At 43.8% G+C, this 18,632-nt stretch overlaps 1 protein-coding gene across 13 annotated transcripts in view; it reads right to left on the bottom strand.

Annotated features, from left to right (window-relative positions):
• Window positions 1–987: 987 nt before the first annotated feature.
• Window positions 988–18,632, bottom strand: part of syne1b (spectrin repeat containing, nuclear envelope 1b) — a 500,086-nt gene continuing 482,441 nt past the window's right edge. For all 13 annotated transcript variants that reach the window (XM_072265605.1, XM_072265607.1, XM_072265609.1 and 10 more), the window contains 6 exons: window positions 17,021–17,221; window positions 15,652–15,780; window positions 14,099–14,311; window positions 12,403–12,495; window positions 10,208–10,266; window positions 988–2,079 (listed from right to left, as the gene is read on the bottom strand). In XM_072265605.1, coding sequence (XP_072121706.1) covers window positions 1,836–2,079; window positions 10,208–10,266; window positions 12,403–12,495; window positions 14,099–14,311; window positions 15,652–15,780; window positions 17,021–17,221 — 939 coding nt within the window. In that variant the 3' untranslated portion in view covers window positions 988–1,835. The remainder of the gene's footprint in view (window positions 2,080–10,207; window positions 10,267–12,402; window positions 12,496–14,098; window positions 14,312–15,651; window positions 15,781–17,020; window positions 17,222–18,632) is intronic.

Genomic DNA, 18,632 nt, shown 5'->3' with positions numbered 1-18,632 from the left:
TGTCAGGAGGATCATATTAACTGTTCGACATACATACAGCTATCATGGGTGTGGAACTCTCGTCTTTGCTTCACACTTATAATACATGCTACCTATATTGATGAATTGCTTGAACTACCTATTGCCATACACTACCTAATAAATCTAATGGTGGCCCTTCTCTAATCAGCAAAGGGTCTGCACTTTGTAGCACCAAGAAAGCGTTTTGTGGCAGACTTTCCTTTCGAAATACACTGTTTCAGCCGATGCAGTCTGTAATTTTTGTGTGATTGCATGTAGAATGATTTTATTTGCATATTGAATGAATGAAATAAAACAGTGACTTAACCTGTGCTTTTACTGTGTTTTGCTTGGAATCCAGACTTCACTTTTACAAGTGAGTATGCACTGTGCAAGTGGAAGATTCTTTGGTGGAGTGTGGAATGACTGCATTCCTAGAGTCAGCTCACGGAGTGGCTCAAAGACAGGGTGGAGGAACAGAGCACAATGGTATTTCATAGTTGTGTTAACAATCAGAAGACACAATCTGTGGAGATGACAGAACTTGAGAATTAAGTGTGCATAGCTCTGGGCAAAAACTAAGAGGTGCAGAAACAAAAGGAAGGACATTATAGTTAAGCCCTTACAAATCAGTGCTTAGTTACCTCCAAACTCTGGAAAAATTCAGGCAGGGTGGGGGAGATTGAGTGAGTGGTACGGGTGATTTGCATAGACGGGTTGAGATTGTTCTTAAAATGGAAACGGCTGAGATTTAAATGCTCAAAATGTTTGTCCGTTTTAGTTGAGGAGGTACCGCAAAAGAGGGTAGCAACCCATTTGCCATGAAAACACAAAATACTGGCCACCAAAACTGAATGACATGAGCCAAAAGGCAGCATCCCGGCCATGGCTGCGATGCTATGTGCGGCAGCTCGAGGAAGAACCACCAGTGATAAAGAAAACCAGCAGGATGTGTCAGGAGCACAGCAGTAACAACAAAAACACAAGTGAAAGAAGTAGGTCTTTAATTAGCAACCCAGTTTTCCACTGTACACCAAAAGAACCAGCTTTCATTTTATTACTTCTTGGTAGGCAAGGCTGCCCTGGTATAGAAAAATGCACCGAGATTTACCATTATCTGAGCATGCCACTATCAGACAAGAACATAAAAAGGTGGGACGCTGAAAGCCCTCATGAATAAAGAGGTTCAATCTACTCCTGATCCATGCTGGGATTGCTTCACACGCGAGTCACACCAGCTGCGCAGAGCAAGAGACGGGCATTCCTGGCAAGTTTTATATTTATATTTGTACGTTATGTTTACATCTGTGCCCCAGCAAGACCTAATATTCTGTCTGTGGGTGCTTTGGAAAGAAATTACAAGTAGCACACATGTAAATCACAGCATGGTTATAACACAAAGAATAGCTTTAGCAAACTGTACATAAATATTTTCTTCATTTTTAGTTTACATCCAATAATTATCAGAAGTAGTTTTATTTGTACCTCCACTCTGCTTAGTCCCTTATAGATTTTCATCATGTAAAGGGTTGATCTGAACAATTCTTTGTATAGCCATTCCTAAAGCAGTTTTCTTTCAGAAAGAACATTGAAAAAAGCTATTCAAAGATTATGTTACACTTCTCACTGAATCTGGGGACTGGTAACTGGGTGTGTCCTTCTTGTGCCCTACTCAATGCAAGTTGGCTGCAGCCGCCCCGAGAGGTTTCGGAGGGCCATGAGCAGACCAGCTAATGGCCAAGTCAGAGCTGTGTGCATCTCCCCCTCTTCCTCGGGGGGTGGGGGGGTGGGGATCCTCCTCTGCATGATGCAGTTCTCTCTCAGTCTCCTACAAATCATATCGGAGGAGGGCCATTGGTGTACCTCAGCATGGGGTGGAAGGAGCGGGCAAAGTTGTTGGACATGGCACAGCTGTAGTCCTCTTCGTTCATTGGCACCAGGCAGGCCAGTGCAATTAGCAGCAGCAACAGCAGCTGGAGAGGCAAAGCCGCTCTGAGCACTCGCAGCAAGAAGGACGAGCTCTTCTGGGCTGCCTGCTCCTCAGAACGGGAAGAACCTCCTAGGCTTCTTGTGCTGGACCTAGATTCAGAATACACAAAACAAGGCAGCCGAGTCAGACATTAGCTTGGAACACAGAGCTCTTTAGACATTCCCAGCTGTCATTTATCTCACTGAAAATACTAACCTTCAAAGGAGGAAGCTTACGGGTTTGGTGGATCTATCCGGCTTTCAATCTACACCTCCGCTGTCAGCCTTGGTGGCCAGTCCATGTGGCAATGTGGGGTTGTAGGTAAACTTGAAAACCACTGCGGCTCCATATTGCTGATGCGGGTTCCTAAAAAGCACTGCTTTCTACATTGCCAGATCCACCAATTTAACCAATTTCCCCCTGGGATCAATAAAGTATGACTATGACTTGTTATAAAATGTCAGACTTCATTGTGTCAGCTCCCTGTAATATTCGTAGTGTTTCAGAACCATCGGATACAAAAAGATCAAGGTGATTAAATGCGCTTATGAGCTTTCCCATTTTCTTTGAACACTACTTCTTATAGAAAATGGATGTGGGAGATGGATTAGAAAGGCCCCTGCACTAACAGAAGTAGGTGATGTAGATAAAATGCTCTTTGCTTCACAATAGGTGGTGGCAAATTTAAAATTTGCAATACAAGGAGGGCAAATGGTAAACTGTCCAAGAATATCCCCAGTCCCAGCCAGAACTGATAACCGAACCCCCTGCTCTCCTTGTAATGCTCCCGGAAATTTCCAGTAAGATTTCTTTGCCAACCGTGAACAGCTGCTGGAGTGGGGACATTCAAAGTGGTTTACACAAGGGGTGCTAGAGTGGTTATTGACTGAGCTTGTATCTTAAAGAAGACAACCATCTTTAAGGAAAGCACTTACCCAAGTCCAGATGCTCTTCTGAAGTTTATTTCCAAAGTCCGGGGAAGCTGAAGTTGAATCTTCCCCAGAGGATTACTTCCTTTTATCAGCCCCAGATTGCCTGCCTCGTCCCTTTAGCTCCCTTAGGAGCACAGGCTGCTGTGTGACTGAAGACCAGGTGGTCAACGTCCCAGCCATCAATCAGCCCAACGACATCATGTGTAATTCTAACAGCACCACGAACTATAGCTACTAGGAGTAACTACATGATGACAGCAGAAATGGAGTAATCTTCTGTAAGTATTGGCTAATTCAGAACAATCTCCCGGCTCGCCAACTAATGGCAGTGCATAGCTCCTACAGCCCCGACGACATTTACTAGATTTCACCCTCCCAAAGACTGAAGCTGTGTGACTTAGAAGTCTGGATCTAATCTGTGCTGCCTTTCCCTTGTTTAAGAAACTGTCAAATGCATCAGGCTTAAATCATTCAGTCAAATCCCAAGTAAAAACAAATTCCTCAGGCAAGTCCAACTGGGTGAAACAGATCAAGTCCCTCCCTCAACCAATGCATGTGTAAACTTACTTCAAAATAACTCATGCTACATGCACAAGAGTGAATCCCCTTGCTTGCTTTTCTGTTAATTGCACAGAGTGAGCTACCAACAGAAACCCAGGTCCAGACACGCACATAACATTAAGCTATGGGCTGTGACCTGAAACTCCAACACTTGCTGTGACCAGGAACAGGAATCTGGACCTTAGGGCTCTTTTCCTTTCTGAATTTCTACTTGGGAGATGGGAAGGTCACATTGACTGTCTGTCCCCATGGCTCTTCCCTGAAGGGCAGTTAGTTATGAACCAGTTGGCTTTTCAGGGTCATATTCCACCACCACCCCTCCCCCCAAAGAGGCAATTATCTGATTCATTAAAACTGTAAAAGGCAGAAGATGAATTCACAAATCCTTAGATCCTAAATGAATACCACAATCACGAGCTCACCAGCTCCCACATGCAACCTTTACAACCCCCAGACCACGAGCCACCAAAACAACGCACTAATATCGGCCTCCACCTCTACACAATATTTACTTTGGCTCTGGAACACTACAGACAATAGAAAATACCTTAGGAACATTTTGGATAATGATAAATATCAAAAAGCTGATAGAACCTGCGCATGTACCAGGTGTACTGATGCAGAATGAGCCTTCTACGGGATGTGGTCCAGAACACAGTACATAATTCCATGATTAGTAGCTTGTGATCTTTGACAGCATCGGTACATGATATCGATTAAATAGTTCAAGCTGGGTAAACACCTTCCATTCACGGCGTCCCTTCAAAGTTAACCATTTCAAACTGGATGGCTACCTCAACCAGTGAAATGATAATGTGGCCGCTGCCAGTTCCCTATTACTTCAGGCCAAGTATCATTTGGGGGAATTGAGAAAGCGACTGGGCTCCTGCAAAAACAGTAACAGCGACTACTCCGACAAGACTATCACTTGCTGCTCCAGCCTGGTATACACCACAAGACATGGGAGCAGAATTAGACCATTTGGCCCATCAAGTCCATTAGAAAGAGTACGCAATATCCAATTATCAAACCAAATTTTAAAAAATGGGAAGAATAAGGCTTGTGCATCCCTTGGCAATGGAGAGGGTAGGAGAGGTTGCCTTTGGTACAAGGTCCAATGGATCTTCCATAAGCATCTCTGGCTACAGCTGCATATCTGTCCTTTAAGTTTCAGAAGATCTCTGACAATCTAACCATTTCCTCATCATCCATCACATTATTAAGGCAGACTGAACTGTATTCAGAAAGAGTCGTTCATGACCTCAGATAACACTGACATCACACCAGAGACAGCAAATCCCCATGCAGGCGATCACTTGCGTGGGGGTCAATAGCTACAAGGTGGAAACTGTAACAGCAACTCAAGATCCCAAGGAAGAGCAATAAGACCATACGAAGATAATGCACTTAGCATTATGTTAAGTGTTGGTCAGGCTGCCAGGAGGAATGTGGCCCATTTGAAGAAGAGCATTTTCCCAGTGTTCTGGCTCACCTTTTGTGATGCTAAAAACACTGCATAAGTAGCGGACATCACACCAGAATTAGGTGGAAGCCTCATGTCTAGCTGCACCTTTAGTTTTAAAACCCCACCCTCAAACCTAATTCACAGCTTGGAACAGATGCAATTGGCCAACACCAGGTCTGGCTCAGTTCAGTGCCAGTCACTAATGAGCACTGGAAGGGCCCAAGAAGCCAAAGCCTGAAGCCTTGGTGAGGGCCTGACAAGAGATGCTGTAAATCAGCTCAGGGCACACGGAACGAGGGAGGGGGAGGGATGAGTTTGCCCAGTGGAGGAGCAGTGAGCTGTTGATACATTGTGCCATTTCATATTGCATCTGCAGAACAGATTCAGGGAGTGGAAGAGGTTGGCCCACAGCTTCCGCCCAGAAACCTTTCCTGCCACTAATCCGATCTCAGTTCATTGCTACAGCTCCATTGGTCCAGCACTGATAAATTATCCATGTCGGTTTTGATTTTACACCCTAAAAGGACTCAACATGATGAAGGGTCTTGGGCCAAGCGCTGACTGCTCATTTCCCTCCACGTGTTGCTCAAGATTTTCAGCAGCTGCAGAATCTCTTCCGTTTCTGTTTGCTTAACACTGTGCTGCTGCTGCTGTAACGAGTAGTCTGCGAAAGGGCAGGAGGCAGAACCGAGGCTGACTGAGACTGCATCAGTGGTCCAGGATTTGGTTTACAGATATGGCTTCTCTCCCAGTCATTCCCAAGGCCCATTATAGCACTGAAAGTCATGGGACTTTAAGCAGCATCACAGTGTTCCTTTACTGAAGTCCTATTGTACACTACCTCAGACCTCTGAGAATGCCAGTACTGGGAGTTGATGAAATGCAACAAACACAACAGGAACGAGCGGTACCTCATTCCTCACTAAGAGGCTGGTTTATTAAAATTAAACAGGTTAACCAAATGATAGTGTTACCGCAGGCAGAGAACATCTCTGACATAATGAGGTTTGACCTGTGTCATCTCGAAGTGAAGCGCAGATTTATGGCAAGCTTTAACTGAGAGCCAAATGAAAGGGGTGACTGAATGATGAGAATAAATTCAGCATTATCTTCTCACAAAGCCACTAACTCTGTCTCCGACACCTAACTGAATACCGAAAGCAGACATGCGATATTTAATGCGATTTCTTCTCCAGCTGCACAAGATTACTGTGATATTCGACAATATAGTGGTGAGTCGGCTTGGCTCAAATTTTGGTCCAGGCTGCTTTCTTGCCATCAGAGTCTGAAGCTTGTGGAAATATCTTCACAGATTGTGTTGGATACTCACCTTTAAGCCATAAGATCATGGGGTCAAGTTGGAATCCTACAGGTCCTGTGGCCCATCTAATCTGTGCCAACCTGACATTCTGCTAGATCCCATCTGCCTGCATCATGGTCCTCCATACTCTTAAGTGCTGCCCCAAAAATCTGAGTCACTATTTGTGGTGGAGGTCAAACCTCTCGCAACGTTCATAAGCACCTTGCTGAGCACTTGAATCGACAAGACTATTTGCTGTGGATGCCCTGCCAGTACTCGACTTCCCAAAATGCATCACCTTGAACTTACATAGAATTGCAGCACAGTACAGGCCCTTCAGCCCACAATGTTGTGCCAACCTTTTAACCTACTCTAAGGATTAACCTACTGTGAGGATTAAATTGCATCAATGATCTACCAACTTTCCATTTGATTATCATTTTGCTGTAGCCTTGGCTAACCACCAATTTTCCCATCTTCTGCAAACTTCCTCCTAAATGCACTTCAAATCATCAATATTTATCGTAAACAAGGGTTCTGGCACTGATCCTGCAGTTATACCATTGGTCACAGACTTCCAATCAGAAAAGCAACCTTCCACTATCATCCATTGCCTCCCATCACCAAGCAAATTCTGGATTCAGTTAGCCAACTTGCCTTGAATTTCACATGCCTTAACCTTCTGGACCAATCACCCATGCAGGACCTTGTCGAATGTCTTACTAAAGTCCATATGGACCATGTATACCACCATGCCTTCATCTATCTTCTTAGTTACCTCCTCAAAAAGTTTAATCAAATTAGAGTGTCAGAATTTCACCCCTATAAGCCATGTTGAACTATCCCTAATCATTCTCTGACTTTCCAAGTCTACATAAATCCTGTCTTTTAAGATCTTCTCTAATAATTTCCTACAACTGATGCAGGGCTCTCCACTTTGTAGTTATCCCTGCTGTCTTTCTCAAATAAAGATATAGTATAGCTATCTTCCAGTCTTCTGGTACTTCACCTGCAGCTAGTGAAAATGCAAAAATCTCCATTAGGACCTCAGCCATCCCCTCCTTTGTTTACGGTACCATCCCCGGATCAATCCCATTCATCCCTGAGGATTTATCAACCTTTGTGCATTCCCTGATATCCACACCTCACCCTTCGTAATGGTGATCTGCTCCAGACAATTGACATATTGTTTCCTGAACTTGCAATCTTCCACATCCTTCTCCTTGCTGAATACAGGAGAAACAAATTCATTTAGAACCTCATACAAAATGCTGGAGAAACTCAGCAGTCCAAGCAGTGTCTATGGGAAAAAGTAAACAGCCAGCATTTCGGGCCAAGACCTTTTATCAGGACTCTTCATTCACGAGTCCTGATGAGTCTTGAGCTGAAACATCAACTATTGCCTGGACTGTTGAGTTCCTCCAGCATTTTGTGTGTGTCGCTTGGCATTCCAGCATCTGCAGATCTTCTCCTCAATTCGAACCTCACCCACACACATACATTGCCCTTTTGGACCCCAAGGGGGCTCATTTTTCTCCTGCATACTTCCTTGCACTGTACTGCTGCTGCAAAACAAAAATCTTTTACGATACATGTCAGTGGTAATAAACCTGATTCTGAATCTGCTACTGATACATCTGAGTAGTCTGAGCAATGGACAGAACTGTGGCTGAAGATCTGGTACCCAAATAGATTAACCTTAAAGTCCAGAGTCTTTAAATTCCTCCTATTTCCCAGTTACTTCATAGCATCTCTTCAATCTCCTCTCCTCACCCAAGCAAAGAGGTGCCAACCAGCCCCTATTTTGCTTTCTGTTGTCTTCCCTCCTGCTGCTGGTCATATGTCCATCCCACTCTCAGGCACTCTTCCTGTCAGTTTTAAATGTCTTTTCTGCCAGTATTTGCACTCCTCTGCTTTCTTTTCCAGTCTTTCCTTCAAACTATCTGTTAAGATAATCCTTCAATCCAAAGCAAAGCCAGCCAGTATTGTTACAAACTCTACACAGTTGGGAGAAAATCATATTTCACATTTTGGGCACCTCATTTCAAATCTCAAATACGTTGGAATCTATCACCATCTCTTACAGTGCCAGGAGATATCATAAAAATAATATTGTTTGGCTTTTTTAAAAAACCAACATTTCGAATAGCTTGATATTTAAACATCAGGGGCTAAATTTGATTGCTTGAGCTGTCAAAACCAACAATCTAATTGGATATTTAAAACAAGCACAGTTTGATTGGTTGGTCAGTAGACTTGAAACCCAATTATACCAAGCATTAGAAGGTCCAATAAAAAAAGTTGCAAGCATCTTTTGAAAAAAATCCACTCTTAATCTGTTGAAAAACACAGTTTAGAGAGGAACAGTCAAAAGTATTCACATGTTGGCTCCTTAGTCCAGTTTGATCCACAGGGAATCCTCTGCTCTTCCTTTTCCTCACTGAAGTTTAGATCAGACATTCCAGTCGTGGGGCTTCTGGCTGGAGATCTGGCCCAATGAAAAGACATCTAAACCGCCTCAGCCGGCGAGAGGAATTTGTCCCCTCCCACCCAGCACTGTACCCTTCCCTGTTCCAGTGTTTGGACATACCATTCTTTCCGTAGAGAAGCTCACATTACTGAAAATCAGAAACAATGCTCACTGCAGACTACATGCCATTGTGGTTGGTTCATGTATTGTGAGATCAAACACAAAGCACTCTGATCAGAGAACAAATGCTGATAGCCCATAATGTTCAAGATCAAATATTTAAAATACACAAGCATTCTGACCACAAGCTGTCAGGCCTAGTGCGCCTGATTTATTCCTCTATTCAGTAAAGACTGATTTATATCACTGCTTGTCAATGTAACAAATTAAATATTGTACACAGACAAGAAACATAACAATATACTAGGCAGCAGCACACTGACCTCACTGTATTGCCATAGGTAGAATTAGCTTTAGAATGCAAGTGGCTCAGCAAGTTTCAAATGCTGTTAAGTTTCTAAAGCCAGCTGCTAGTGGTGCTGGTGTTAAAGAATGCACTGGGTACCTGCTATTAGAAGCATATCGACTGGTACCAAGGTTAGTGAATTGCAAAGCTCCTTGGCTGCACTGGTGCTGTGCAGATAACCTCCAAGTACTGTTCGGGCTCGGGTACATTTAAGATTTCTTTGTATTTTGTGTTAGAAGGCAGTTTTATCAGGGGTGGGGGGTGGTTGTGGTGAGGGTCAGGGTTAGGCAGGGTGTGGGGGGTTGTAACGTGGAGGAATAAACACAAGGGTTGGACACACAGGGCAATGAGACATTCAGAGATGAGCAAGATGTTGGAAGCAAAATGAAGCTGCGATTCTGCCCTCTCGTGGCCAGGTTAGGATTAACAGCACTGCAGGCAGAATGGAGAGAAGCAAAGAGAGAAGATAAAGCAGTGGCTTCCTGTTAATCAGCCATGAAAGCATTCCAGCAACAGAAGGAAGTGTCTGAAGAGTATTAAATACGGTGTTACTGCAAACCCATTAACTTGATTTATTTAAAGTCGAGTCAACGATGATGATGGAAGCTTTTTAAAGACAGGCGGACCTGTAGCAGAATGTTCCATATGAACAGCCGTTCTCTCAACTTGACTGGATGGAATGGGAATTCCAAGCACACTTTACATTTGGAATTGGGATGTTACACTGTCCAACACTCTAGGGCAATATAAACTGTATGATTCAGTTTTATACAAGGGAATACTTTGAAAATGTGTTCAATGTACAATTCTAAGCCAATGTAGGGGATATACATAGGATGGCTATACATGCTGTTTGATTATGAGAGCTGTAAAAATAACACAACTTCAAGCCAGAACCTGAAGGAATTTTATACTGTTTAAAATCAGGTTCTGCACGTGCTACAGCCTTCCTTCCAGTGGTCAGCATCTGGATGCTTTCATGAAGTTTCCATCATCCTCTCTGAGCTCCAGAGGTAAACTGTAGAAACCAGGAGAACAAGGTACCTGATGTGTGGGCTGCTGACAGAAGCTCCGGGCTGGGAGAGGCTACATTTGCCCCGTGGCTGTTTGGAATGAACGGAGGGGTAAAGAAAGAGAATGTTCAGTCCAGGCAAATTAAGACAAAGCTATTGATGACAGAACACAAAAAAAGTGCAGCAAAAAATCAAATGAGGCGATCAATATTCATGACAACAAGGAAACTGGCTCTTCCAGCGGACTTCAACGTGTTGTTTATGTGCCTATCGGTTACTGGTGGGATTTGTCTATGCGCATGTTGTATCCTGGGCTTGTTCAGTTCAAACTGAGCTGGCTTTCCATTTCCTGAACCCACAATGAAATCCCTAGGCCACTCGGTCACCAGGACCGTACTGGTCTTCAACCTCCAATCCATGCCATCCCTGTTTCCCCATTATCCCCCCTTTCACTCAACCAACTGTTTCCGGTGCAGACTACCACAGATGGGAGTGAAGCTGACAAGTTCCACTTTGTCCCAAAGTTCTCCCATTTAACCTTAGACAGCCCTATACCAGGACCTCAACCACCTTAAGGAGTTGCCTTTATTCAAACTCACCCCATTCATTCACAATTTTAAACGCTTAACCTCCTCTCGTCTATTGCGCCTTAATAGTAGGAAGGAACTTTCCCCATTGATCTTACACAACATCACTGGCTGCAGCAAACAGAAGATAAAGGAATATATACTTTTATCCACTCATTAATGAATACCTGAAAAACATTTCATTATCATAACATTAGTAATAAAATGTTTTAAAGTGAATGGGAGAATTTGAGCGAAGCCAGACTTCGTAGGTCGGCACATGCATAACTCGGGGAGTGCCTGTATTTGTTCGAGCCTAGGGTGAAGCACCACTGACATTTTATGGCATTGAACGGTGTGATATGAAAGCATGTTGTTCCTTACGATGATAAGAGAACCAAAGGTCAAGGGTGCTGGTTACACCCCTGCCACTTATCCTTCCATTCTAACTGAGATCAATAAACAGAATCCATCAGGAATGGAACCGGTATGGTAGATCAATAGACTCTTCACTGACGCACAAGACCCAGTTATCACTGGTAACTTTGTTAAACTTGCTGATTTGATGTTGCATTGTAATATTAACTACTTATAGTACACCCAGTGACCACTTTATTAGGAACCTCCTGTACCTAATAAAGTGGCCACTGAGTGTATGTTCATGGTCTTCTGCTGCTGTAGCCCATCCACTTCAAGGTTTGACATGTTGTGCATTCAGAGATGCTTATCTGCACACCACTGTTGTAACACGTGGTTATTTCAGTTACTTTTGTCTTCCTGTCAGCTTGAACCAGTCTGGTCATTCTCCTCTGACCTCTCTCATTAACAAGGTGTTTTCACCCAGAGTATTACTGCTCACTGGATTTTTTTTGTTTTTTTTTTAAACATCATTCTCTGTAAACTCTGGAGGCTACTGTGCGTGAAAATCCCAGGAGATCAGCAGTTTCTGAGATACTCGAACCACCCCGTCTGGCACCAACAAACATTCCGTGGTCGCAGTCACTTTTATCCCTGCTCTGTCTGGTCTGAATCTCTTGACCATGTCGTCATGCTTTTAGGCTTTGAATTGCTGCCACATGATTGGCTTAGAGATTTGCATTAATGAGGTGTACAAGTGTACCTAATAAACTGGCCACTGCATGTACCATTGTGCATGTGGTTTCAAATGATGGTTAAATATTCGTTGTAACGTTATGAGGGAGATGTGCGATTGGTGGCATACTATGTTGCGAAGCTGAACTGTAACAGAGAGCCAGTTTTCCTTTACAAAAGCTACCACTGGTGAATGAAGAAAAATCAATTCAAAGAACTAGGGTTGATTAACAGACAGAAATTTTGGAGCAAACAATAAACAAATCGCCCAGAACTCAGAGAGAGAAAAAAAAAATAATTTAGAAGTACAAACGGTCAAAAACAAGAACGTTTAACTGAGGTAAAAATTTACAATTTTTCTCAATTCCATGCAGGGGAGAGAGGGGAGGGAGGAATAAGCAAGGAAGTGCATGAAGGGGTGGGGGGTGGATGGGGGGGGAGGGTGCTGGGCTGTACTTCCTGTTCTGGGGGAGAGGTGGTGCTCTTTGTATGATAGTGTGGCACCAGCTGTCAGGTGCTTGTTCCTGCCCTACCATGTTGGCTATAGAGAGTGGTGGAGGTGAATTACCGGTCTGGATCGAACGGGAAAGGTTGCACCGGACACTGGGCTGACGGAGCCGGAGGTGTCCAAATCATCCGCTGAAGACCACGACACCAGGTCCTGAAAGGAAGAAGGAGTTCCTTAAGCCGGCTCGCCTCAACAGCGCCAACAGCAACAGAAGAGAAACAATCGGAGAGGGTAAGAGTCACGCGCAAAGGTTCTGTACTTGTGTTCTCACCGGGCTGTAGGAATGAGTGAGTCACAGGCAAAGACATACGCTGAAAACCCCAGCGCAGATACAACAGTAAACAGAGCTGCTAAATCTTGTACATGTCAATTAGCATTTGCAGTTACTTGTCCCAATTTATTAAAATTTAGTCTGTGCAGGAAGTTCATTTAACTGCTCCCCAAGCTATTTGATTCTCTACCCCTCTGGTCAAGGCTTACAATTTCCTCAGTAAGGTACAACTCCCTACTGGAGCAGCACATTCTATGTATTTGGTATTTCTGCCATAAATGCAATGATTTTGAGCACATGTGCATTCCCCCCCCCCACCCCCGGTTTGCTGGCAAGGAGGGGAAACCTGGCTCTGATTCGATGAAACTTTACCTCAAAGTTCTTTCAAATTTTTATCAAGTGGATATGTTCCTAAGCCAATATCCTCTGGCCCTGGAGGCAGGATGGAGGGGTTCCCATGCTGTGGGGAGGAACACAAAGGCATAGTGTAGGTGACACTCTGCAATGTGCCCCCAGGGCTTCCACTGAGCCTGCGGTGGAATACTCCAAGTACATGAAGTGACCACGTGCAGCAACTCGAGTTGAGTGAGGTGAGAATAACTTCAAGCTGGTGAGGTTGTAACTGGGATACAAATGCACCGGCCATGGAGCCTCAGAGTCTGACTCACACCACTACAACACACAACTGATCCTAAAGTACAGACAATTATAGTGGAAATCAACACTTGCTAAAATTACACAAACAATTAGTAAACATACAGAATTAACCATATGAGTGAACAATGACCGAGACCATGAATGAAACCCAACACATTCAAATTACAACATGCGTGAACTTACAGCACAGACAATTTAAACCCAAATGAACAGGGCTACACACAATTTTAATGCGATTGAAGCTATCTAACATCTCACACTTTTAATGGAAATGGACAACAGCAGCACACAGATGCTGATGTGTGACGAACCCGACATGCCACACAATTGTAACATGAATGAACACCAAGGCCATACACTTATTTGATGTGGTTAATGCATCACCTCACAATAATAGCATGAATGAACACTGACTGATGCACACAAGTATTATGACAGTGCCAATGGATCCTGGCTAGGACAAAGCATGACTGTGACATGACTAGATCCAGACCAACACAACACAAAAAGACATCTAGCATGCACACACTCCTGTGAGTGGAGCTTAACACAACATATGTGAATAGACTCAACTTCAATGTGAATGAGGACAATACACTCCATTATCTTCACAGTGACAGTGTCTGGAATAAGATTATATTAATTCTAGTCCACTAACAAAGTGGGGAAATTTTCAGAAACACGCCACTTAGCAAATATTACTATAACTCAAAGTAGTCAACCCAGTGGAAGCCAGCTGGACACTTTCACAAAGATGGTGCTGCCTTCACTGGAAATGAACTAGGATGGTAGATTTAATACATTTGTGAACTGAATCTAATGACCTACCACTTGACTTCCACAGTTCTCCAAGAGTCTCTCCAGTTCCTTCAGGTCTTGGGTGACCTCTTTTAGGAGCAGCTTGAGACGGTTGCCGATGACATGAACCTTCTCCTTTGCTTCGAGACAGTCGTTGCCTTCGGCATTAACCAGCAACTGGCTGGACATGTCCTGGAGGGACGCCACTTTCAGCTGGGACTCCAGCAGCTCCCGTCTGATTTGCTAAATCAAAGCCCAAGATAACAGCTTTTAAGTAGGATGAAAGACCCATCTACTTCATGCGTTCTGCATTACTCCCACAGCTTTTGCCTGCACTGCCAGTCAATTTATTATTAACAAGTGTCCAGAATCTGATGGAAAATCCGACAAAACATAGTAGATACGGCCCGGTCCAGCACTGGTAAAGCCCTCCCCATCAATGAGCACATCTACACACAGCATTGTTGCAGGAGAGCAGCATCCACCAACAGGGACTCCCACAAGCCAGGACATGCTCTCTTCTCACTGCTGTCATCAGGAAGAAGGTACTCACACTAACAGGTTCAGGAATGGTTATTGCCCCTCAACCATCAGGCTCCCGAACCAGAGGGGATAACTTCACTTGCCCTACCACCGAACTGTTCCCACAGCCTATGGATTCACTTTCAAGGACTCTTCATCTCATGTTTTTGACATTTATAGTTTATTTACTTATTATTTCTTTGATTTTTCCTTTCGTTTTGTATTTGCACAGTTTATTGTCATTTACACACTGGTTGTCCACCCTGTTGGTGCGGTCTTTGATTGATTCTGTTCTGGTTATTGGATTTATTGAGTATGCCTGCAAGAAAATGTCACGGGTCATATATGGTGACATATATGTACTTTGATAATAAATTTGCTTTGAACTTTATTAGCCTTTATAGGCAGTAATCAAAAGGGATTCATTCTCTTATTAACTTGTATTCATTGCGTACTATTAATAAAAGAATAAGAGACAGATTGAAGTAAATGAAGCATTTTAGAAAACCTGTTCAAAAATTACTATTTAAAAAATACAATAAAAAAGTATTATTTTTAAATAATAACCATTCACTATCCAAATACTGATGTGTACACCAGGTCTACGATGATTTTAAAACATTTTATCCATCTTCACATGTTCCCTCAACTGTCCAGCTGGTAGCAAGCCGGTGTGAGATATTCCAGTGAAAACATCATACTGCTCTCGGGTTGTTAAAAAAAATTAATCTGCTGCTTCGTTTGGCTGTAAAGGTGATCCTTAAGTACCTTTGTACAAACGTTTGTATTATGGATGAGGTTTAAAGAATCGAAGGGTTGCACTGCATGCTGTGCACCAACAATATTTTTTGTGTATGCCAACTTGGGCACACAAACCACAGGATTCAGTGTGAACCTGAGGAAAGTGTTCTGGAATTCTAAGTACAAGCAGAATTCAGTGTATTTGTCCAAACGCCGTTCCCTGTCCCTCCTACCAGGGTCACTACCTAAGCTCAGTCACTCAGTAAGAAGAGTTAAACTAGCTCACTAAGAACAGAACAAAACCCAGTGTGGGTTCTCACCATTAGGGTCTTGTGATGGTCCTGGAGGGTGTCCTCATCCAGATTAGGGTCAATGGGGAGGATCTCGTTCCGCCTTCTGTCTATATTCTCCAGCCAGAGCAGCAGGCCGTGGCTCATTTCATGGAAGTCCTGCAGGTATAAGTGTGTAAAAGCTGAAGTCAGACACATTGTGGTAGACCTGCCAGTTTCAAGCACCAGGAGTTACCTGCCATCAGTTTGTCAACTGTGGCTCAGTGGCAGCACTGAGACGAGAGGCACAAGATCAAGAGACGAAGTCCCATTCCAGGACTGAGACCCACATTTCATCCTGACCAACAGGTGACGCCAACATTTTTCATATGAGATGCTCAACAGAAATTCTCATTGGGCCCTTAGCGGTATTACAGATTCCAAGGCTCTACTTAAAGAGCAAAGCAATTGATCCAGGGATTAGGGCAGGTTAATAAACTGATGGAAAGCAGCTTTGTAGTTAGTCATTATGAAATAATTTGCACACTGACAGAAGAGAAATGTGGAACGTGGATTCACTCAGCCTTTGAAATAATGTGCCTTCACTATAACAAACTAAGGGACACTGGAGAAGACGCAAGGAAGACCTACAAAAATTTTATCAGTAATAATGAGGTCAGAACTTTCTTCAAACATACTACGTTAGTTGTCTGAAGTGACCGGTTCATCTCATTGGGAAGTGCCTGAGCTGCCAGCTTCACAGTGACTGAGTAGAGATAGGGAGAAACATCCCTTACACCCACCTTCTTCTGACCTTCCAAAACACTTCACGACAGGTTGTGGTTGTGGAAAACGTGGGATGTATTAAATACACATTGTGATGTTTTTATGTCGACATGCACTGCCTGTTGGTGCCGCCTGTAAGGAGTTTATACATTCTCACTGTGACCGCAGGGGTTTCCTCCAGGTGCTCTGGTTTCCTCCCACAGTCCAAAGACAGGTTGGAAGGTTAATTGGTCCTGTGATTAGGCTAGGATTAAAGCTGGAGGTTGCTGGGTGGTGTGGCTCAAAGGGCCGGAAGGGGCTATTCTGCATTGTATATCAATAAAGAAACAAACTTGCATCAGCTCTCAATGACAAAATTTCCCTGGCGCTTGAATGAGCTTACAATGCAGAAACAGTTCCCTACATTACAAAACCTGCAGTCTGGAAGTACTTCAATGAGTATAAAGCATTTAAAACAGTTGCTTTTAAAAAAGGTTCATACAATTTGTACACTGTCAGCAATTCAAAACCACCTATTCGCTGGATTGCCTGTGATGGGTTAAGCAATATAACCTGAGGAGCACAAGCCTTATCCACATCCAGAATACAATGGACTAAGCACAATTCTGCCCAGTGTGCCGCCAGCAGAACTTACGTGGCACTGCATGAGGGCGTCCTGGAGGGTGCGACGCCAGGCCTCCAGCAGGCTGCCAACTCCATCCCACCGCTTGTTCATTTGGCTCAAACGTTCCCGGAGCTCCTGCGTGTCACTGGTATCCGACTGCGTGAACTCGCCACTGCACAGGTTTATGGACAAGATGATAGCCTTCCGATTATCAACCGCCTTTTGTAGCTCCTGAAACAAATGCACAGGGTAACTGAGGTGACACTTCATCAGTTGACTGAGTGAACGGGGGAAGAGAACATCTCGCATCCAAAGTCTTTGCATTTGCTCAACACCTTAGGAAAACTACTGGCGGTTGTGAGAGCAAATAACACATTGAATATTATATATTAAAAGAATTTTACATTTGCACAGATGAGTTGTGTCAATTGAAGTTCCCGAGGTCAACATCTATCATGGAAAATATCCCCTTAAAGCATACTACACCTCGAATTCAGTCTAGCATGGAGTTCATTAATCTGCGTTCTCTGGCTCCTTGGCCACTACTGCGCAGAAACACCTCTGCTCCAAACAACCCGCAGCTATCCTAATACGGCAGACTGAAAGCCCAACAAGGCCAAGCTTATATCTCCATAGCGTTTAATAGGTACATTTAATGTCAGAGAAATGTATACAATATATACATCCTGAAATTCTTTTTCTCCTATATCTCCTTTGGATTTGCATCCATTTCAGCTCTTTCTCTACGTTTAGCATCTAAAATACTTTATTCTGAGAGTCCTAGCTGCTTTATGACCACAGTCAGCCTGGTACCAAAGAAAAACAAGTTAACGTGCCTTAATGACTACCACTTGTGGCTCTGATATCCACCATGAGGTGCTTGGAGAAGATGGTCATGGCCACAACCCAAGCAGCCTCAACCCACTGCAATTTGCCTACCCTAGAAACAGGTCTACAGTGGATGCCATCTCCCTGGCCCCGACCTCATCTCTGAGCACCTGGACAGTAAAGACACCTTCATTAGGCGATTGTTTATTGACTTCAACACCACATTCAACCCTAATCCCAAGCAAACTCATCTCCAAATGCTGAGACTTGGGACTCACGACTTCCTTTGCTACTGGATCCTTAACTTCCCGATTAGCACACCATGATCAGTAAGGATTCTCAGTAACAGCTCCACTACGATTATCCACAGCAATGGTGCACTAATAGGATGTGTCCACAGTCCCCTACTTAACTTGCTATATGTAATCTCACATCCGCGTGGCCAGATCCTGGTCTAAATCCATCTACAGGTCTGCAGATGACACCCCCCCAGAGTGGCTGAACCTTAAGTAATGATGAGTCAAGTACAGGAAGGAGATGGGAAGCCGAGCCTGGTGACATGGTATCACGACAACAACCTTGCCTCAGTGCTAGGAAGGTGGAGGTGTATATGCTTCTGTGGGGGTGTATATGCTTCTGTGGTCAAGAGGTTTGACAGCTTCAAGTTTCTAGGAGTGAACATCACCAATAGCCTGTCTGTACAACCATCAATGCCGTGGCTAAGAAAGCTCACCAGCGTCTCTGGAAGCTAACAAAATTTAATGCTGCCTCATTGACTCTGAACAATTTTTATAAATGCACTACTGAAAGCATC

Source organism: Mobula birostris, chromosome 8, assembly GCF_030028105.1.
Source record: "Mobula birostris isolate sMobBir1 chromosome 8, sMobBir1.hap1, whole genome shotgun sequence".
In the NCBI taxonomy this organism is placed as follows: Eukaryota; Metazoa; Chordata; class Chondrichthyes; order Myliobatiformes; family Myliobatidae; genus Mobula; species Mobula birostris.
This window is presented reverse-complemented; position numbering and strand designations above follow the sequence as displayed.